Source organism: Polistes dominula, unplaced genomic scaffold (genome assembly GCF_049000335.1).
Source record: "Polistes dominula isolate Pdom_NZ unplaced genomic scaffold, Pdom_raw_medaka scaffold_35, whole genome shotgun sequence".
Classification (NCBI taxonomy): Eukaryota; Metazoa; Arthropoda; class Insecta; order Hymenoptera; family Vespidae; genus Polistes; species Polistes dominula.
The window spans coordinates 1,184,714-1,207,867 of NW_028300968.1; the positions used below are offsets into that span (position 1 = coordinate 1,184,714).

General features: G+C 26.5%; 4 protein-coding genes and 2 non-coding genes across 10 annotated transcripts in view; all 6 read right to left on the reverse strand.

Moving 5' to 3' along the window:
* The window catches only part of Sap47 (Synapse-associated protein 47kD), a 53,714-nt gene extending 52,940 nt beyond the window's left edge, over positions 1 to 774 (reverse strand). For 2 of the 4 annotated variants that reach the window (XM_089173286.1, XM_089173283.1), the window contains exon 1: positions 342 to 774. In XM_089173286.1, coding sequence (XP_089029412.1) covers positions 342 to 472 — 131 coding nt within the window. In that variant the 5' untranslated portion in view covers positions 473 to 774. The remainder of the gene's footprint in view (positions 1 to 341) is intronic. The other 2 variants (XM_089173284.1, XM_089173285.1) reach the window with 1 other exon arrangement.
* Positions 775 to 1,347: 573 nt separating this feature from the next.
* Positions 1,348 to 6,069, reverse strand: LOC107073097 (mitochondrial pyruvate carrier 2). 2 transcript variants are annotated; one of them, XM_015333546.2, is made up of 4 exons: positions 5,835 to 6,069; positions 4,762 to 4,802; positions 2,920 to 3,116; positions 1,348 to 2,357 (listed from the first exon to the last, which is right to left on the reverse strand). In XM_015333546.2, the coding sequence occupies exons 1-4, from the start codon at positions 5,917 to 5,919 to the stop codon at positions 2,306 to 2,308; spliced, it is 375 nt and encodes a 124-aa protein (XP_015189032.2). In that variant the 5' UTR covers positions 5,920 to 6,069; the 3' UTR covers positions 1,348 to 2,305. The 2 variants fall into 2 exon arrangements, with proteins under 2 accessions (XP_015189032.2, XP_089029415.1); XM_089173289.1 differs by having other exon boundaries at positions 2,920 to 3,131.
* Positions 6,070 to 7,263: 1,194 nt separating this feature from the next.
* Positions 7,264 to 9,756, reverse strand: LOC107073098 (baculoviral IAP repeat-containing protein 7). The gene is made up of 4 exons (XM_015333547.2): positions 9,512 to 9,756; positions 9,145 to 9,396; positions 8,066 to 8,948; positions 7,264 to 7,981 (listed from the first exon to the last, which is right to left on the reverse strand). Exons 3-4 carry the CDS (start codon positions 8,888 to 8,890, stop codon positions 7,616 to 7,618), a joined length of 1,191 nt encoding a protein of 396 aa, XP_015189033.2. The 5' UTR covers positions 8,891 to 8,948; positions 9,145 to 9,396; positions 9,512 to 9,756; the 3' UTR covers positions 7,264 to 7,615.
* Positions 9,757 to 12,798: 3,042 nt separating this feature from the next.
* Positions 12,799 to 19,812, reverse strand: LOC107073095 (Death-associated APAF1-related killer). Its single transcript, XM_015333542.2, is given in 15 exon segments — positions 12,799 to 13,828; positions 13,920 to 14,324; positions 14,414 to 14,753; positions 14,861 to 14,934; positions 15,023 to 15,488; positions 15,618 to 15,667; positions 15,762 to 16,835; positions 17,030 to 17,159; positions 17,244 to 17,479; positions 17,646 to 17,972; positions 18,085 to 18,222; positions 18,471 to 18,545; positions 18,548 to 18,635; positions 18,745 to 19,037; positions 19,656 to 19,812. Coding segments are annotated over 14 exon segments (4,125 nt in total). The 5' UTR covers positions 18,933 to 19,037; positions 19,656 to 19,812; the 3' UTR covers positions 12,799 to 13,294.
* A 933-nt stretch (positions 19,813 to 20,745) lies between these two features.
* Positions 20,746 to 20,817, reverse strand: TRNAG-UCC (transfer RNA glycine (anticodon UCC)). The gene has a single exon. It is a non-coding gene; the product is annotated as a tRNA-Gly (tRNA).
* A 77-nt stretch (positions 20,818 to 20,894) lies between these two features.
* On the reverse strand, positions 20,895 to 20,966 carry TRNAG-UCC (transfer RNA glycine (anticodon UCC)). Its single transcript has one exon. It is a non-coding gene; the product is annotated as a tRNA-Gly (tRNA).
* Between the last annotated feature and the right edge of the window lie 2,188 nt (positions 20,967 to 23,154).

Below are 23,154 nucleotides of genomic sequence, written 5' to 3' on the forward strand. Positions count from 1 at the left end.
TGATGATGATGATGATGATGATGACGTTTTAACGTCAAACGACGCAACAAAACATAACACACGCATTTACCGTAACATCTGTTGATATATATATATATATATTACATTATTTTCTACTTTGCATAAACAAATTAGTTTGAACGTATATCAACTTTGATAAGAATCGTAATTAACGAGTACTCCATGTTAAAAATACAAGTGTCATTATTGGCTAAAAATAATATGGGAATATAAGACTAATATAAATGTAGTAATAAACAGTTGAAAATATGATAATGATAATGAATAATAATAATAATAATAATAATAGTAATAACGTTGGTTATGATGATTGGTCTAACCTGTCTTTTTTCTCGCCCTCGACGAGTTCACCTTCGACGGGAGGAACCTTTTCCTCCTGTGGAAGTTCTGGAACTTCGTCAGCTTTCTTTCCCATCCAAGTAGAAACTTGGTTAGTCAAGCCGGAGAACATTTTAAAGATGTCTTAATGCGTAATCTCCGCCCTTTTATTACACTATTGACTCCCGTTAAACACACCTCCTCCCTATAATCGTACTGTCTTTGTCTTAACCCTTTACACCTTCTCTTTCCACTTTATTCTCTAACCTATTTCTCTAATTTATATATATCGTTTTTTTCTTTTCTTGTATTCTTTTTTTTCTTCTTCTTCTTCTTCTTCTTCTTCTTCTTCTTCTTATTCGCGAATGAAGACCGTAAGCAAAGTGACGACGAAAATCCCCGACCGTCTTCGCGATCGCGCAACCACGAACTGCAATAACTGCATGTGCATGCGCGCACCTACCTTCGCGCATATCCCATCCGCCGCGACCCTAGCGCCGCCACCCACACCCGACTAACTCGAGAATTAAATGGCGGGGCTTATGAGATCGATCGATTTGTTACGAAACGATGCTTCTCTTTAAAATCTACTAATGCGCGGTACACCGGCGCGTCTTTCGACAAATTCACCACCTCTGCTGCTTCTTCTTCTTCTTTTTTGACTTCTTTTATAAAAGATCGATCGAGTCACTCATATAAACCTAAATATTTCCACGATTGTAGCTCATAAATTCTATATACCTATATATATATAGATATATATATATATATAGTGTTATTTTATAGATTTTTGTCATCTAGTCTTATGATCGACCACGTCCTAGATTTCCTTTTGTCGCACTGCGTTTTGACCTTGTTGAAAACTATAAAATTGCATGTTGAACGTAGTTAAAATAATCGATTAAATATATAATAAATTTCAAATAAAATTTGGATGTCCAGAATATTGATAAATATATATATATATATAATATCAATTCTAAATAAAATGATATAAAGTGTTATAAATATCTTCTTATCCGTACTTTATTTCAACAATCTTCAAATCAATTACAACAATTGTCGATAGGTATATAATTTTCTGTACATTGATACAAAATGTCGAATTATTATCGACGTTATATTTTGATGATAATGATGTTACAATATTCGTGTCGTAATTCAAATTCTTAGATTACAAGTTTTGGAGGTAGAGAAAAAGTTTGTGAAAGATAAATATATATATATATATATATATATATATATATATGTATGTATATATATATAATAAGAAGACGAACGAGATTATCAATAATATCGGGAATGAAGATCTATGTAATATATAATATATAGATGTATAATAATATAGAGATTAAACATGATGAACAAATGAAATGACTAGTTCATCAAGTTCCCGTTTGTACTTATGCTATTTGTAATCATTCCCAATATCGGATACGATCGGTTATCGAATTAATGTGACATTTGTTCTGAATTTTTTTTCTTTTTTTTTCATATACATTCATCCCTGTTGTTTAGAAACGTAAATATATATATTCTCGTATTATATAATTTATGTTACTATTAGCTATAGTGGTCGACGCGTCGATAAGTCTAACATGGTCCGATTTGTACCATTCATTCGCATGCACTGCACGCATTAAGGTATAATATGTATGCATATATTGGCTAATTAATTATCGATAAATCGTCGCAAGTCTTTTACGTATATGCATTCATTGATTAACGAAAGCATTGAACGTAATAAAATTGAAATTATCATCATCCTAATTATTCATACGAATTTGTTAATACGATTTTACAATATCATCGTATGAATATTAATTTATACAACAAAGTGTTATTTGTACGTTATGATAAATGATAAATTATAATCCCCTTCGTTTAACTTATAATCTTGATAATCGTTGTCATCCAACGCTCTTCATATTATCTTCTAGGAATGCAGTAATAGGATAAGTTTTAACTAGCTGCTTTTTGATGATTCGTTAGCTAAAGTTTCTTTTTCTCGTTGATATCTATAAAATAATAAAATGATTCATTAAATTGATTATTTAGAAATTAATTATTATTATTATTATTATATTTAATTCATTTATTATATTATTTTAGAAAATTTGTTAATATAACAATAAGGAAATAATATTTTCTATTAACTAACTCAGTTTGTATTTGTAGATAAAAATAGATAAACTTATGTTATAATGTTGTATTTATTTAAATTAATTTTTAACAAGTTTCACACACATATTGTTAACAGTACGAAGTGATGGATACAGAAACTTTGTGTCAAATGATTTCTAAAAATAAACTCTAAACGACGCGACGTCATTTTCTAGTATGAACGAACGAATAAACTAAAGAACGAACGAACGAACGAACAAACGGCCTTGATTCATGAAACCAGAAAAGAACTTTTTAAGTGTATACTTGACAACGAACGTAAAGAATAAATTCTATATACTTATAGGAATGTTATTACAATGACATTAATTGTTTATAATAAATTTGTACAAATTTTGTGAGATCTGAATTGATTTTTGTATAATTATCGTTACATGTATATATATATATACTTACTTTACCGCTCTGGTAATTTGATAAAGTGCTGTACACGCAACAAAAAGATTAACGCTGAATAGACTCCAATTTTTTGGTATGATAGCCAAAGAATATCTCGTCCAAATGGCTCCAGTAAGGGCCAATGAGGCAGACTGCCCAATGGAGATTTTATCGGCTGGCCTTTGCAAGTCTCCTAAACCTGCTATCACTAGTCCCTGTAAATGTGGAAACTATCTATGACGTTTTTATGAACAATACATTTAAGAAAACTATCATACTATATATATATATCATATTATGAAATCTTATCTTTCCAAATTCAATACGTACGAACTTTTAAATCATTGTGTGTCACATTTCCGTGTCAATGAGTTTTTCATGTCAACACACATGACGATATGTGTGTATGTCTTTGTGTGTGTGTGTGTGTGTGTTGTGGGTGACTTCGTTCTTGCAAATTAATATCAATCGATCCTCGTATGTACGTGGGACGTTACGTACGTTTTAAAGTTCGACCTATATTACTTTATTTAGGTCAAGCTAACTTTTTAACACGAACATGCGCGGTATATCTCAATGAATGTAAAAAAAAAGAAAGTCAAAGAAGAAATTTAATTCTCTCTCTGTCACTCTGTGTCTCTGTCTCTTTGTTTGTGTTTCTTATGAGATTGATTTTAATTTTAATTATAATTTTAATTTTTATTTATTTGTTTAAAAACAACAAGATATTATACAACGTTAATAACTTTAAACGTGTGTTAGGGATAATTGATAATGTACGCATGTGCAAAAGAACGAGCTTATCGATATTGTTTTATAATAAGAAAAAAGAATGAGAATCGAATGATTTTCTAAAATTAAAAGTAAACATCTATGACTAGATAAAGATAACTTTTTTTTTGTTTGCTTTCTAAACACAAGACTCTATAAAACTGTAATAATATCTGGAGAATTATAGTTTCTCTATTATCTTATCTATAGAAGGATATATATTGCAAATAAAAAATCAACTGTTGTTACCTTGAATAAAGATCAATTTGATTTTATATATTAATTGCAAGTTGATCAAGAATGCGTGTGTGTTGTAAATCAAAACTTTCATGTATATATATAATCATCTATTATATTTATTATATATCTGTATTGTATTTATATTTCAAACAAATTTATCGATGCACTGTATAAAAAAAGACAAGTGTCAACTAATCGTCAAAGAAAATATTTGTTAATTTTTGTTAATTTAATTGAAATGAATTTTAACATGAAATTTAATTATTTATTTTATTAAAATAATTTTTTTTTCAATTAAAATTCATTTAATTTGATGAATTACAATTATTCAATTAATTAAATTGTTTTTTTATGTAAGATTTTTAATTGTTTATTTTATTAAAATAATTTTTTTAAATTAAAATTCATTTAATTTTAATTACATTAATTTAAATAAATTATTTTTATTTGTTAATTAAAAGAAATTATTTGATATGTACTCGATATTTTTTTATTTTGTTCAACAATTGTGTTATACCGAGGGGATTTCTCTTTTTATTTTTATTTAAATATTAATTTAAAAATGTTATTTAAATATTAATAACAAATTAATAATATTATTTATTTATTTAAATATTTTGATTAATCAAAATTAACCATCTACACTTAGTGTACCATTTATTCATGGAGTATGGATTAGAAAGCATTATCTGTCTTGGGTAATAACCATCGATAAAGTTCAAGTCACCCATCATCCCTCTCTCCCTCCCACCCTCCAGATAACTTTCTATTTCCAATGAAGAATTATCACAATTTTGTAATAAGTTTTATTTTGTTGTGTTGTTTTTTGTTTTTTGTTTTTCTACTAACCCATTTAACTGCCGGTGCCCAGAAAAATATGGTCTGTGGTCCTGAAAGCAAATCCCATGGATACTTATTATCGAAGACATCTTGAACGAGACAGCTTTTTGTAGGCAGCTTGAAAAGAACAAACGTTACGAATATGTTGACTTGTAAAATCGTAAAATAAATATTTGAACAAAGACAAAATTATTGCAATATTATTTTTGTCGAAAGGAAAAAAAGAAAAAAAAGGAACACATTGATATTTCGTAACAAGTTTGAAATTTCGTAACAGATCTTCCATATTTTTCGAAATATTTCGTACGATGATAATAAATTATTTTGCAACCTTAAGACATTTACAAAATTGAGTGTACATTTGTTGTCCTTGATTAAATTTAATATATCATTGATAATTAATTATCATAAAAAAAAAAAAAACATTGTTTCCCTTGTACTAGAAACTCAATTTTGATTTTAATACGAGACAATCTTGGCGTTGCATTGATCTACTTTTCTCACTGCTGCAGCAGTTCTCACAATCCGAAAGGTCGATTGTATACTTCGAGAGAAAATATCGAAACGAAATATTACATTTATACATAAATAATGAAATAAATAATTAAACACTGTAATGAGTTGTATTTAATTATTTGTATATATATACAAAAATAAAACTTTCATTATAATTTGATGTATTTTTCTAAAAAAGAATAACAACTGTAAAAACAAAGTATTAATAAATCATGTATATTACCACGAGTAACGATTGCAACATCACTATTAGTATTATAATTTTCTTCCTCGTACACTTCATAATGACTAATACATACAAAACCACTGACGACACATTTAAACACTATTTTATTTTTATTTCAATAATATAAAGTTGTTCAACGAGGTAAATCAATGCAACTCTCGATGTATGTTTAAATAATACGATACAATACTAATAAATATATATGTATATATATATATATATATACATGTATATAAAGTGAAGTAGTAACCACGTGTTCACATTCCACAAGGTTGTATGTTAAACGTATGGGAATTCTTTAGGGGGAAATAGAAAGGAAGGAAAAGGACACTTTACTAACCGGCTGGATGATTCCAAAATGGTTGAAATTTGTCAGGCACACATTTTCCAATAGCTTTAATTGTATTTTTGTATACAACCGACATGATTTTATAAATAATTACGTTAACTTGATAGATCTATAAAAAAAACGTTATTTTGTTTTGAACGTAAAGAAGAAAAGAAAAAAACATTAGGTAAAATAAAATCCCGATGTGGGTACAGACAATGCACTCAAGCCGGCGTCCCAGCACGAAGTGGCGCGCTCGCTTACCCCCGCCCTGATGCTTACACGTATCCCCACCCCACCACTTCTATTCACTTCACTTCACCCCACCCCATCCCACTCAATATTTTGCGCGTCCTAGGTCGTAACCTTAAAGACGATCGCGCAATTATAACAGCGCAAACTCGACATGACATTTATTTATATTTTATTTTATAATTTGTTTTGTTTATGCCAAAATTTATTAACAAATTAATCTCTTTAAAAAATATATTCAATTATCTTCTAATTAATATTATTTATTTTTTTAATATATATTATAATATTTATAATTTATAATATAATAATATTACAAATTATAATATATGTTAAATTAATATATATTATATTTATATTATTAATAACTAATAATATTATTTATTTTTTTTTCTTTATAAAACATTACTCTTCTTTTTCATCATATAAATTTCGTTTTTTATTCTCTTGTTCTAACATTACTAACATTTGATTTATTTTTCTTTATAATTAAATTTTTAAACAAAAAATACTTTTGTATTTGTTGAATTTACGTTTAATTAATATAGATATATAAAAAAAAAAAAACGAATTAATATTCGTGACACAGCATTGATGATAACAGACCAAATTACATTCTTTGATTATAATCTGTATAGCTTGCAACACGACATATGCTGACAAATTATATAACACATTGAGTTTGAATATAAACGAGTAAAAATTCAACATATTTTACTGTATGGATTATATATGAGCTTTTATATAGGAAGAAAGATATCGCGTATTTACTAATTGATTAGGAACAAAGTATCAATGATTGACCTTGCTGTCTACGTCATACTGGCACTGGCCTAGAGTTTAGAATTAGAAATACCGTTGCGTGCCAAGCTGTATTATTACACTTAGGCGAGGTTATCAATAAATAACTTTTGTCATTCTGTATGTTAAATTTTTCAGTAATATCGTCATTGTGTGTGTTATCTGACTTATTGATCAATGTGCTTGTAGAAATTACAGTATTTATTTTAACTGATCTTTTAAGCTAAACAAATTCAAATGTTATCATTCATATTTGTTTTCCATTGTGCAGTTGGTATGAAAAAAAGGAAATATATATATATATATATATAAACTATTTCCTAATATTATTTAATTCACAAATCATAAATTCGTGGATTTTAAACTATAATATAAATGTAACATACCATTTGAAATCACATAATATTTTGTAATACACACTAATTATACATTTGCATATTTACATCTTACATTTTTCGAATATATTCATTATTAAAACGAAAGATATATTATTTGAAAAAAGTATTAGGAGTTTCAGTTAAATCCGTGTGATTAAATTGCTAGTTATTTTTTCTTTTTTTTTTTGCACATATTCACAGTGTTGTTTATTTGTTGGAATGCATAAAGAAAAGAAAAAAAAAGAAAAAAAAAGAAATATTGATATATGTTAAGTGTTGTCAAAAATTTCAGAATAAGAACTGAGCTAATTGTTGTTATGATTTGTTTGTTTTCTTTTTTTTTTTTTTGTCAATTATTATAGATTAAGAAAGAATAGCTCTTAATGTTAATTTTACCGGTTGTCGACAAACTGCACATATTGTCATAGCAGGTGCACATTTAACGCATGTAACCATGTGTCGACAGGGTAGAAATACTACACCTAGTTCTGAATCGTAACAGATTTTACACAATCTTGCACTGTCTATGGATTTATTCGGCTTTGTTGTAGTACCATGTAACATTTTTGAGCTATCTTCACTGGAACTTGCACTAGAATTTAATTTAGCTGAATCTTTAATCTCTAAATTGTTATTTGAGTTGTCATATTTTGTGCCATTCGAAATCTGTCCGTTTGAAGATGATTGAATTTTGTCAACAAAAATTGGTAAATTCATCTGCATTGTTTCCTAAAAGAAAAGAAAAAAAAACACCATTCAAATTTATAATTACAAATTTCATTTTAGTATATAATTATTAAAAGATAATAATACCTCTCGTTCCTTTATCATATTCACAAATTCTTGTCCTTTCACCATTAACAAATAATAACATTTGGAGAACCATTTGGCATGTTGTTCCCATGGATCATCCTGAGGTTCCCAATCTTTCAATCCTTCACCACAATGATAACACAATGTTTGATCACCTTTTCCTATATAGAAAAATCCAGCATTCGCTAGTTGATCTTTCTTCTGTGGCATTGATTTAGGCCAGGTATCAAAAGTACGTAGTCTAGCATCATAACTTATATATTCTGGATGTACCGGTGGCTTTGGTTTTTCAAGTCCTAACGATGCTAACTTGGTAGTTGTTGGAAATTGTAATTCCAAAGATGATATTGCATCGCATTCACTTTGAACAGATTCATTTTGAAATGTTGTATCATTCAATTCGCAAACATCTTGAGTATTTGATCTTGATACTGATGATACTGTGTTAGTATCCACATCGATAGGTACATTACCACATGGTAAATTTCTAGCAAAACGACATGTTTGCGAATGTTGATCTAATATACAAACACCTTGTTCCCATTGATGTATTTCTGTTAAACATTCGAAACATCTCACCGTATTAGCTTTGCCCACATAATAAAAACCAGCTGTTGCAAGTAGTTTTGGTTCGACAAATGTAACAGTCCAATTATTTTGAAAGCTCTGTAATCTAACCAATTCAAATCGATAATCCGGATGATCAACTTCATCAACTCCTGGCTCTAATTGTTGTGGTACTGATGACATTACATGTGTATTTTCAGTAGATTTGAATGACATTGAATTCTTTGAGAAACCTGCATGTTCAATGACATCTGTCATATTAATTTATTGACTTATTACTTTTATTAATGTTAAATTTATGAAGATTTTCAAAGATCTATGAAATAAGAAACAAAAAATAAGTCACATTTTTGATCTATTTTAAATCTTTGTATATGACATTATACAAACATCAAATGTCAATTTAATTAAATTGACATTTGTATAATATATATTATTGTTTAAGCATTAACAAATAAATATCACGAGTTTTAACAATTTATATATTTAACAAAGAGAAAAAGATAACTTACCAATTTAATGATGTGTGCTATGTTTACTTCTTAGTTGATTATGTTCCTTATAATGTCAAGTGTAATTTGTCAAAATGAAATTCTTATATATCTTGTTTTTATGTATCTTTTCTTTTAATATAATTCAGATTTTGTAAAAAAGATTATTAACGTATGTTGATGATGAATGAGAAACAAATGGAAATATGTGTGTAAAATCAGAACAGCAGTTTTCTTGAAGTGTCAGGTACGTTCTGTCGTTGGTAATGAAATCTAAAGAAATTCAATAAAAAAAAAACAATAAAGCATTATTTTACTAAAAAGATATTTATATATATATATATAACAAAGAAATGAAATATGTCGAATAATTAATAATAATACGTACGAAAAGAAAGAATACTTCGTTGGTACAGTTAATATCATCAACAATACTAGAAACAAAGCTTCTATGCACTCCGGGATGGAAGGAGAGAAAGAGAGAGATAGTGTGTGGAAGACAGAGAGAGAAAGATGAAAGAGAAAGAGAGAGAGAGAGAGAAGGATAGAACGATAGATAGAAAGAGAAAGAGAGATGTAGTGATAGACAAGGAGAAGGTGAGAGGAAAAGGAGTGGGATGGCAAGTTCAAACACGAACCATCAGTTTACGTGATGCTTGCGTTGTCCACTAGTGGCGCTGATGTTGCTGTTAAAGCAATATGAATATTTTCCTATGACCTGATTTTTCAAAATATAATTTTACAAGGAAATCCATTTTTTCTGTGTATATATATATATATACATTTGTAAGTAAATTTCCAAATAAAATTTTTAATAAATCAGAATGAAAATATATTTTGGTTTTTTTTATTAAAATTTATACGAGAGAGTTATGAGGTGGAGAATAAAAAATATATATCATGGTTCAACATGATTCACAATCCTACTTGGTGAATCATTTGTTTATCTTCTTTTTTATTAATTTTTCTATATATGATTAGAAAGAATATATATATATAGATATGTTTTTTGTTGAACAAGATATAAGAAACTTTAGGTTTTGAAAAGAATATAAATTTTTTACATCTCGTATAGGCATCATCGGTGTGAGATATATTTAAATATAAAATAAAATATAGAATTATATAAAACATCAGAAGTCCACTTTTTCTCATATTTCATCTTCATAGATATCATCAAAGAATATTCTTTGCTTCTACAATAGCAATGAATTTCTCTGTCGATAATTTACTTTCTTTTGGTCGGTAAGTTATCGACAAGACAACTTGTGTTGCCAAATAACAGATGTTCTATATAATTTTATATTCTTTGACAATATTACGTTTTATCGTTACGGTTTTTTCGTTCCTTGTGTGTACTTGTGAGATTGAACATTTAAATTATGGGATATCATAAGATACGAAGAGTGGCTCGGGGAAAAATCCTGAGCACATTTTGTTCCTACCACAGTTGGCAGCGACGACCGTTGCGCTATCTGTTGGAGTGAGTAGGGAGTTACGCTTTGGTTCCCAAACATTCCGTGGTTGTTACTATCGTGATGAGAGAAACTCTCATGCCATTGCGCATGCGCAAAGAGCGAAATTTAAATTCTACGAAAATAATTTTAGGTTATATATCAAGTACAATACAATATCAAATATTATTATTTTTTTTTTAATAATATATATTAAATATTAATATTATTAAATTAAAAATTATCTAATTTCAGACGAGGATGTAATAAATATGTTATTATTATTAAAAAATATTGATACACTTCCAGTCCATTGTGAACAAACAACGTGACACGTAGTTTAGAAGAAGAAGAAGAAGAAGAAGATATATGTTATTAATGAAATATTTTCCTTTATTATTTTACTTTCATTTAAATTCTTATACATATAAATATATGCGACGCTTGTAAATTTTCTAATATCTTTTTTTTTACATGTGCGCATATTAGAAGAAGGCACGTGTAAAAAACAATTACAAACAATTATCACTTTTGTAAATCAGTACATTTAGTAACAACATTTTGTTTTCAGAGATCAATCGTAAAATTTGTTATTTCAACTAACATATGAAAAAAAATATCATCATCAAATAAGTATAAAAATCTCGTATAAAACTACAATAATAAATGTATGTTATTATAAAAGTAAAAATAAAAAAAAAAGGATTCTTCTGATTAATTACTTATCAAAGATTAAATAATACTACTAGTTTTAAAAAACCTTCCTTGTATACAAATATAACTTTTGGAGATAATTTTGTGCATGTAAAAAGAAATAATTATTAAATCTAATTTTCTTAATTGAAATCAAAGTTTGCTTTAAGTATCAAAAATACAAGTTTTTAAAACAATATTATATAAGTCTTAAAAAACTTCTTTTTTTTTCTGTGGTTAAAAAATAAATCTTTCATTAATAAATATCTATTGCACTTTATCTCATTATTGTGTAGTAATATTTATAATATTGGAAGGTAATTTTTTTTAAATTATCGTTGTATAATAATAATAGATTAAAAACTTATTCATCTATTAATTATTCTAGTCCTTAATAAAAAAAGAGGATATTTTTTAAAGAGAACAGAAATTTCTTAAATACATTATGAAATTTTCTTTTGGTCCGACATTTCATATAATATATATATATATAATAAATATATATATATTATATTTTATTAGAAATTATTTTTTGTTGTCAATGAAATTTCCAATTTTTATTTAATTATTAATAAATCACGTATGATAATCTGAGACTACAAACAAAGAATATAAGCGTAAATCAATTTGTCAATGAATTGACGTTAATTTGTAAATGTTCACAAGATCAAATGAATATCACACGAATAGATCTTAGAATAAAAATAATATTTTTTCAAATATATACTAATAAAAAGTATTTATATATATATATATAAAAAGAAAAAAATCTGACAATTTTGAAAAAATGTTTTTACGTAAAACTAATTGAAAATTTGTATTTTCTCTCTTATGTAAAATCGGAGTGCAATCTTGTTCTCTTTTAGATTAATATATATAATATATATATAAAAATTATATATTTAATAAGATAAATGCAGTTGGTAGTGACGTTAACATCTTATAAGTAATAAATGCAAGTAATAAATGCAAATCAATAATAGTCTTTTTTTTTAGTCTTAAAATGTAAAAATTCATAGTCATGTGAATATTTTTTAATCTTATATAATATAAATTTTGCTATCATTGCTATGAATTCCTTCTCAAATCATTAAGCAACTTGTCCAGCTTAGTTATAAAAATCTTATTTTAATGTATATCTTGTAAAAAAAAAAAAAACAAAAAAATGATCTACTTAAAGATATTAAACCTTTGCACTCGAGTGGCGCTGATACGGCGCCTGGCAGGCAGATTTAAGTGGCAACTCGAAAGGCACTGAATACGGCATTCGATGGCTGATTTGAAATCTTTTGTTACTCTAAATATTTAAAGGGTTGAAAAAGGGTCTGTAAGGTTTACTCTGATCGTAATACACCTGAGGATAGGCCGGAAGTAACATATTATTGTGATACGTGTTCCTGATAAACACCTAGGATACATCTTGGCTATTGTTTAACAAAAACTAATTACAGATTATAATATTTCACAAATTTTCTTGTTTTTTGATATTAAAATAAATCAATTGATGAAATTTGATTAATTTGTATACGTTTGTTTATAAATGACTTTTAAAGTCATATTTCAATCAACATTTGTCAAATGTTTCCCTAATTTAGCCCAAAATTGTTGCTCGAGTTGCTGTGGTTTTAGTGCAAATGAAAAAAGGACCTCGAGTGCAAAGGGTTAACAATAAAAAAAAATACTATTTTATAGAATAGAAATATAACTAGTTTTGAAAGGAAATATAATATTGCAGTTATAGTAAAAACAAGTTGATCAACGAGAAACTGAAGAAATTGCATTTACAGTTAAAACAAAAATGATGCTAAATGATAACATTGCAATTATAAAACGTCAAATTTATATATAATCGTAGTATAAAAAAAAAAACTTGATATCATTATGATGTTATCATTTGACGTAGATTAATGTCTTTTTTTTTCAAACATTAACAATAATATTCTCATTAATAGAAAAATGATATGTGTATGTAAATGCATAAAATTAGCACCATTTTTTATATAACAAAAATCTATATCATTGCACTACTTAACAAAAAAATATTCAAATAGTTTGAAAGTACTAACTGATCCATAAATGTCGACAGTAACAAATTTACTAAAATCTGGGGATATACATACCTTTGGAATACAACTTGGTGGTAGTTCAAGAGAACCCAATAATTCTGGTTTTTTACTATTTCTTCCTACTTTGCATTTCCAATATGAAGTTAAATCTTCACATTTATTTAATTCTTCATCATACTTTTCTAATATTCCAGTTGATGAATTTGATACATGAAGGGACGATATATCAACGTCATTATTGTTAAAAGATGAGAAATCTGAATGAGTACTAGTTGAAGGTGTACTGGTGCTACGTACTAAGCCGTAACGACTTCGACGCTTTTTTAGTGTACTGCAATCAGTCAATTGAACATTCCACCAAGCTAATTCATCTCCATTTAATGACATTAGGAGAGGAATTTCAGTGGTAACTGGTGCCCAATTTAATTGGGTAATTGCACTAGTATGATAATAGAGTGTTCGCAAAACTCTTTGATTTTCTATGTCGATTATCTAAAAAAAAAAAAAAATAATACAAATTTGTATAATTTTGTACAAATAATATGTTTTATAGAGATATTATTAATCAATAATTATTACTTACTGCAATACTTCCTGTTTTGAATCCAATTGCCAAATATTTTTGATCATGCGAAATATCACAATATGTTGGTTTTTCTTTAAACGATTTTCTATAATGTAATCCTATTATTATACACCGTGGAGTTACAGTATCATCTTCTTGTAGATTATACAAAAATAAATCTTGATTATTACTCAACATTGCCAAAAATTGTTTTTTATGGCTGAAGCAACTGAAATATATGTTTACAGTTGCACCATCAACCTTTGCTCTACTTATTATTGTCCATTTAGTACCACTGATATTGTAAAGAGTTATCACACCATTTTGAGTTACTGTTATAACATATTCGTTATGTACATCATGAATTGAAATAATGGATCCTGAATTTTCAATCAAATATGATATTTTATTGTTCTTCCAAACCTATTAATAAAAATGTATTATTTAATAATATATATATATTCTTATTTAAATAGAATTCAAATTGTTTAATATATTTAAAAGTTGCTTACTCTTAAAGTATCATTTGACTCTTTGAATATGATAACTTCGTCACCATCAATAGTTAAAAACTTTATAAACTCTGCACCTCCAGATAACTTCAATATATTAGTAGTTGTTTTACTTTCTATATCCAATAATTTAACCATTCCTTTGTTGCTTTGTTTTGTTACGTAAATAAGTCTCTTACCATTGGGAGAAAGTTTTAAACTTATTATATCTCCATCAATAGGATTAAATTCTGCTACGACTATATTGTCAAATAATATTACTACTGAATTCACATTTGTCGTTTTTGCAATTAGATCTGCTTCTCCTAATGGTTTTACAAGAGCATCAAACAGTAGGCTTCTAAACGAATTAATAAATTAATAAATTAATAAATGATTAATTATTGTTTCATCAATTTAATAAATAAAATAATAAATAATATTAATTGAAAATATGTTTTCTTATACCTGACTTGAGTATCGGATGCTTCTTCTACAGGGAACTTCCATTTATGAACTAAATTATTTTCATTACCGCAAATCTAGAAAGAACAAAATTGATATAATTACATGTATAATAGAAATTATATCATAAGACAATTAATAATAATAATTAAAAATATTTCTTACATAGTGATAACCTTCTTTATTTAACCAATATGTATCTAAAGATGCAACACGACTTTTATATACTGCAATTGGATGAAATCCACCATCTATTTTCCAAACATTTACGAGACCTTCTGAATCTGATAATACTAAATAAAGTCCATCATATGTTATGGAAGCACACACGTAAACTGTTTTATCATTTTCAGCTTTTGCCTTTTTTTCATAATTACTTATGAATTCAGTAGGCGGACAAAACCATTTAACATGAATAACTTTCTTCTCAGTCACTATAATTAACGAATTGTCATGTTTCGGAACATTGTGAAAAAAGATGACTTTTTGTTTTAACAAATGTGGATTATATTGCGAACTATAGCTGTAATCATCATTCATATCTCTTCTAAAAGTTACGAGAACACCATTCGTTAAGTCCATTGTATGTAACAGTGAGCTTTTTGTTGTAAATGTGATAAATCCAAGATTACTGTAATATATATTAATACAATTTATTTACCAAAAAAAAAAAACAATATAGAAATCGTTTAATCTACGTTTAACTAATTATTTATTATTTATAAAAAAAATATATATATATAATGTAACAATTACTTACTTAAACTTGTGATTAACACTTGTTAAAACATTTCCATGTGTATCCCAAACCTGTTGAAAAAAAAAAATAATTAATTATAATTATTAACATTTTAGATAACATAATTATATGATATTACAATACAGTCAGGTACAATTGATGTACCTGAATAGTTCCTTTGTCAGTGCATGCTGCAATACGTTGATCGTCATGTCCAAATGTTATATCAGTTATAGTTTCATTATCAATTGAAAATGTTTTTAAACTGTTATATCCATCTTTTGAATAAAGACTATCCCAATAAGCTTGCTTTTGTTTTGGACTTTGTATATGTACGTCGAGTTTGTTATAATAATCATTGCTGTATAATTTAAAAAATTTCACAATACTGTTACACAATGTTAAAAAGTATTCTCCATTTTTCGAGACTACTATCTTTTCGATTATACTATCTTTCTCACATACTTTGTATACTATTTGTTTCTTATGTTCTGAATGCCATTGGATTACTTCACCTATTTTATTTCCAATTAAAATGACATCCGGATCATCGGTGAAACAAGTTGTACTAGTCTCTGTACAAACCTCTTCACTTTCTGTTATATTATTCTTTTGCAATATTGTACTTTGCGATAAATATAAATTGTTTCTTCTTTTCTCAGCAATACTTGTTGCAGTATTGACCACATATCCAGGACGAAAATGATTCATGGCAATTTGTATTAAATCTAAACATTGCTTTCTCCTGTGTTTCGATATATTATTGGCTTGCTCTTGTAAAAATTTTTCTAAATCATTTACATTATCACTTTTATCATCATCACCGTTAATAATATATTTTTTATATTTGTTAAAATCAATTAACAGATCGCATAAACCAGTGTGATTTAATTTAGCTTCGAGAAAATTAAAGTTTAAATACAGTTTGGGAAATTCATCGTACATTTTGGCTAATTCTAAATGATGACCAATGTAAGAATAACTGTAATTATCATTTGGCAGTTTAGAAAAGTCATTGTTACAATATTTACGATAACTTTCGATAAAAGATTTATGCATTTGCGTAAGTTTATTTGTCCCTAATTTTCTTCTTAAGTGGCACAATAAGAGATCATGTACTCCATATATATAACAATCTAAATTAGCATTCCATCTCATGGCTGCAAGTGATTTATGGCACAATACTAACATCATTTCTTCAACTTCAAATAAATTGCGTGACCATAAAACTTCTAAAGTCTGTTTATAAAAAATGAATAAATAATAATGTATTAATTATACATATAACATAAGTTGGTCAGGTTTTATTTTGATCCTTTCAATACAGCTTTTGTTATATGAAATTGGGTGATTATGGTCAATGGTAGTATTGAAAGGATGAAATAATATTGTATAGTAAAAAAAAAAAAAAAAAAGAAGAAAGTAATCGTTACCTTTGATGTTATATTAACATCTTCGCTAAAAATTGCTAACTTTTCATAACATTCTTTCAAATATGGTGATAAACGTTCGATAGACATGTTAAATACAGCTTCTTGTTTTTCCAAAAATTTGTTCATTATCCTTAAATAAAAATTGTTCATTATTTGTTTGTGTGATTCAGTTTTTCATTATTATTTAATTATATTCATAATTAATAATACTCACGTATTTTCTCTATCTTTATTTTGTATGCATTTTAAATAATATTGCCATCTATCGTTACGTTTGTTCATATCATGTTTAAATTCTTCAAAATTAGCTGAAAACATGGCAATAAGTAATGGCATACCTTTGCATTCTTTATGAATTAATTTTGCTTCTAATGGAAGTTGATCTACAGTTGTATCTAATACTTTAGCAAATAAACCTAAAGTTTCTGCTTCTGTAAAGCCATCATCCATCTAAATAATAATAATAATAATAATATTGTTTTAAGTATAATATACAATTAAGAAATGTAACTTTCTTTTATAACAGATAATGTAATATTACTGTATTAACTATTATTATATTAACTTTTATTTTATAACAATAATTTTAACTGTATATAATTATATATATATTAACCTTAATCACGATTCCTCTTCTTTCATCCAAAACATCTAAATCAGTAGTTATTACAAGTGTTTTGCATTTAAAATCAAACGCGTCTATAAAATTTTTATCATAAACATCTTCCAATACCAATAGAGCATTATGATTTTCTTTTTTATTAAAATGATTAATTAAAAATATTTTAAACAATTCCTTATTAAATGACTCTGTTAACAATTCTTTATTAGTGATACGATAATAAAGTCCACTTAATTGTTTTGTTATTTCTTCCTCAATGAACTGTTCATATTTATATTTGCATCTTTTATCGTATCCAAATTTAAGCCAATAGATTTTGTTCTACATAGAGAAAAAACAAAGAAAATGATCTTCTATTAAAATATATACAAGAGTTAATTTATAAATAATAATAATAATAATAATAATCATCATCATCACACGTTTGAATTACATGAAATAATTCTTCTGCCAATTTGGTGTCATTTAAAGTGCTAGCAGTCAGACATGATCTACCAAATCCTTTCATTCCATGTAAAGTGAGATATCCATTTGGACTTAATTTTCTTAATGCTTCTGCTAACTGTTTAATCTATATTAAGAAAAAAACAACAACAACAATTATTAAATAAATATATTTATAGAATAATTATTCAATTAATTATAATATATAATAAAATATTTGTCTATAACTTACATCAATGTTTCCAAAGTGTACGGATTAAAATATTATATGAATTAATAATGATAGAGAGTTAGAGAGAGAACTATTTATAAAGATATACAAATAATATATTAAATTATAAATATATTGTGATATAAATCATTACATTAATATACCTTGTCATCTCTAATAATTGTCAATGGTGATGTGGGTGGAAGTATTAAAGATTCTGCCGAATTCCTACCAGTTTTTTTAATTCTAAAGCATCCATACCATCACTGAGCCATCCATAATGATGCCTTAAAGATTCACGAAAGGCATCAAATGCATTTATTCCTCGTCTAAAAAGATAATATAATATTAAACATTAAAATTAAAACAAAACAAATAATCAAAGCAAAATGAAAATCATTCATCAAATATCTAAATAAAAAAAAAAAACCAACTTACTTTGGTAACATGTCTAATAAAAGTTCTGCTTTATTTCTGATACTATTACCAGATTCAATATATTTAACATCTTCTTGTTTCAAAATATATTTAGCTGATAATACAGGTAATACTCCATTACGTACATCCATATCATCTAGGATTTGGTCTCTTAATTCTTGTAATATGTCTTGATGTAATTGCTCCATTTTAATTAATGTGTGTCTTTTACAAATGGATATATATAAATTTATATTTATATATATAATTAAATATATATATATATATTTATTTATTGTGTATTTTTTCAGTTTCTAAACAAATATATTTCAATTAAAATGATAGAAATATAATAAAAGGGAAACAATAAAACATACACACACACACACACACACACACATATATATATATATATATATATATATATATATATATATATATATAAAGTAGTAGCATATTGACATATAATTTATAAAAGTAATATAACAAATATATTTCAATTAAAAAGATAGAAATATAATAAAAGAGGAACAATAAACACACTCACTCACTCACTCACACACACACACACACACACACACACACACACATATATATATATATATATATATATATATATATGGCATAGTTTTTTTTATATATAGTCTATATATATATATATATAAAGTAGTAGCATATTGACATATAATTTATAAAAGTAATATAACAAATATATTTCAATTAAAAAGATAGAAATATAATAAAAGAGGAACAATAAACACACTCACACACACATATATATATATATATATATGTATATATAAAGTAGGAGCATATTGACATATAATTCATAAAAGTAATATAATACTAAAATCAATAATGGAAAAATACTATAAACAAGTATTGAAAGATAAAAATGAAATAAACACCATGAAATATTTCTAATACATTACCTCTTTGTTAGCACTTGTCTACGACACGAAACATTAACGAATTTATATCAGTCTTTGTTCAGAATTCTACAAAACTACTAACCTCTCCTATTGGCAGAACACTACTGGTGATCACAAATGAACGTTGCATTCGGTATATACTTTACAGTGCTGCCATATCTCTCAGAAGCAAATTTGTTGCACTTGATTGGTTAAAATTATCATCTAATTCCCGCCATTCATTATTTCCAATACAACATTTTCTATCTACACATACACACACGCATAGACACGAAAAATTGAATGAAAAATATATATTTGAAATAATAATATTAAATATTCATTGAGAATAACATTTGTAAAAATAAAACTGGAGAAAGTTGATAGTTTATCCCTTTAATATTTGCTGATTTTATGTTTTATACGTTACTGAGTGTAACGGGACCTAACTCAGGGATGTATGATGACATCATCTGATGCGAACTAGTTGCAAAAAAATCCCAAATATTTGGACCCAACAGGTTAAGTCTTGTTTTTATCTCAGGTGACTCATCTCTAGCAATACAACCAGAAAGAAAATTATTATTTTTAATATATATATATATATTTTTTTAATTCTACAAAGTAAATATCATTTTTTAATATTATTTTATTAAATATTAGAAAATTTAGAAATGATAAGTAAATTATATTTTTCTTCAATTTTTGTTTTATGCATAATCGCATAAGGTCATTAACCTTTTCAAGGACGAATTTGTTAAAGTGTAAAGAATATGATTCACCTGTTTCTCATTTAATTTTTAGGATTATTTATTTTTATACAGTCAATGATTTAACGAGTCAGAATAAATAAGAAAAATTAATGAAAAATATTTAAAAAAATTTGTTTCCATATAAAAAATACAACGTGTGCATGCATTTCTACTTGAAGAGGTTATGACGTCCTTGAAAAGGTTAAGTAAATTTAATATTAGAAAAAATTATTGTATTATGCAATTACAAAAATTTATAATTATTTTATTTTATTTTTTTTTATATTATGATAACAATGTGTATAAAAATTAAAAAAATTGCATAAATTATTTGCAATTTATGAGCAAAAAAAAATTTCTGCGATGGCCGGGAATCGAACCCGGATCAACTGCTTGGAAGGCAACTATGCTAACCATTACACCACCATCGCAGATATTAACCCATACGATTTAACAGTAAATATGGTTCATACGTATTGAGAAAGGGAAGAAAGAAAAAAAAATTTCTTGCGACGGCCGGGAATCGAACCCGGATCAACTGCTTGGAAGGCAACTATGCTAACCATTACACCACCATCGCAGATGTTGAAGGGGTTCACTTCAAATGTATTTATACACTCATTTTAATAATCATATAAAATAATAATTGACAATAAAAATCTTTTTAAATGGGATCGATATAAATCTAACTTATAAAAATATATTCTTATCATTAATTTGCAAAGTTTCAAACGAATGCCACGAAAGTGACTGTATATTCTTATCAGCTCTTTTAATCTGTTTATTCTAGATAATTGGAAAGTGTTACGCATGAGTCACACATATATCTTATCACATACAAAATATAATAATAAACCAAAAGGTATCACGCATACATATACACACACACACACACACACATACACACATTTTTACCTTTAAAAAAGAAATAAAAGATTTCAAATAACAAGGGAGAGATAAAAAAAAAGGAAAAAAGAAAAAAAAAACAAACAAAGAAAATATTTGATACGAGAAAGAAGGTTTGGGATGTATCGAACAATCGGCGATTAGTTGTTGGATTTTATCCTTCGTTTGACCAGTAGCCATTGGTGGCCATTGATTTCGGAAAGTAATGAGAACACTCATGCCGCATTGTTTCCTGCACACCAATTTAGTGGCATTATCCAGGGGAGGTGATGGGGGTGAGTGGGGTAGGGTGGAATAATGCATATACCAGCTTTTCAAAGCTCGCTTCGTCGAACAACACCAACAACAACAACAACAACAACAACAACAACAACTATGGTTCATCCGGAAAAATGAAAAAAGTTTCAAGGCCCCGGATACTGTCCGCAAACATTTACCACCCCTGTCCCTCACCCATGGGTTTAACCGTTCGAATTACAACAGAACGTCCAAACCAATGTTCGTTTCAGAAAATATTATAGTTTAGGCAGCGACGAGATAAGCTTTATGATTTCCTATCATTTTAGCAGCCCTTTCACTACTGTTTTATCCCATCATCATTTTACCTTGACTTTAAATACCATGAATATAAATATTTCTCTTTCTCTCTTTCTCTCTCTCTGATTATGGTTTTACGCGTGAACGTCATCGTCATTGGTGAAAACGTGATTTCTCGTCAACGTACGCAGATGGGACATATATGTATTATGTATATATATATATATATATATATATGTTGGAATTTTGTATGGAACGATCATGCGATGGAAACACGATGGAAATTCGATTAACTTCGGCAACATCGTTCTCGCAGCTTCGAACCACCCATTGACATTAACCATCGGAAACATCGTTTATTTGCTCGACTAATTTGTCGCGTGGCTTTACTATTACTACGAATAGTAGTTATACGATATATAGTTTGTTCCTATTGTAACAAGATTTATGTTCATTTCGTGACACGTTCTCGTTATTCGACGATCTTTCTTCTTTCTCTATTTCTATCTATTTATCTTTGTATATAGTTATGTGTATCAATGTGTGTTTTTTTTTTGTTTTATCTTTCTAATTCTTGCTAGAAGTTTTTGATATCAATATTTCATTTTATTGTTATTATTATTCTTATTATTATTATTATTATTATATAAATAGTTGATTAAGATTAACGATCAATTGCTTTATCATATCATCAAATTAAACTAATTATAAGATAAGAATGAAAAAAGTATTGGGTTGGCAAGAAAGTAATTTTGGTATTAAGTAAATTATATATATATTATATTATAAAATAATATAAATATTTTAATATATTATATTATTAAAATATATAGAGTATATAATAATATAATATAAATAGTAATATATATATATATATATTATTATATTATTATTTTATTATATTATTATTTTATTATATTATTATATTATTATATTATAAAATAATATAAATATTTTAATATGTTATATTATTATAATATATAGTATATAATAATATAATAAATAGTAATATATAGTATAGTAAAGTATATTATAATATAGTAAATATATTTACTATACTATACTATACTATAGTATAGTAAATAATATTATGTAATATTATATAATAAATATAATAAATTTACATATCAGAATATTTCTAACAAATGTGTGTATCATCTATTATCTCATTTAAAATAATAATATCTTGTAAACAAACAACAAATAATCTTACAGTAGAATGCAATCTTATACATACTATAATGTGTTTAATTTATAAAATGCAAATTATTATCAAATGAAAAATAAGCACGTATAGAGGTATAGGTATAGGTATTTTTTAATAA

Bases quoted from the DNA above. Each gene is read 5' to 3' on its own strand.
- LOC107073097 (XM_089173289.1), bottom strand. From the start codon at position 5,919: ATGTCGGTTGTATACAAAAATACAATTAAAGCTATTGGAAAATGTGTG. The intron at 4,803-5,834 runs GTTAGTAAAGTG...ATTTGCTTTCAG, and splicing joins ATTTTGGAATCATCCAGCCG to GACCACAGACCATATTTTTC. The intron at 3,132-4,761 runs GTTAGTAGAAAA...CGTCATAGATAG, and splicing joins GGGCACCGGCAGTTAAATGG to TTTCCACATTTACAGGGACT.
- LOC107073098 (XM_015333547.2), bottom strand. From the start codon at position 8,890: ATGACAGATGTCATTGAACATGCAGGTTTCTCAAAGAATTCAATGTCA. The intron at 7,982-8,065 runs GTATTATTATCT...CTTTTCTTTTAG, and splicing joins ATATGATAAAGGAACGAGAG to GAAACAATGCAGATGAATTT.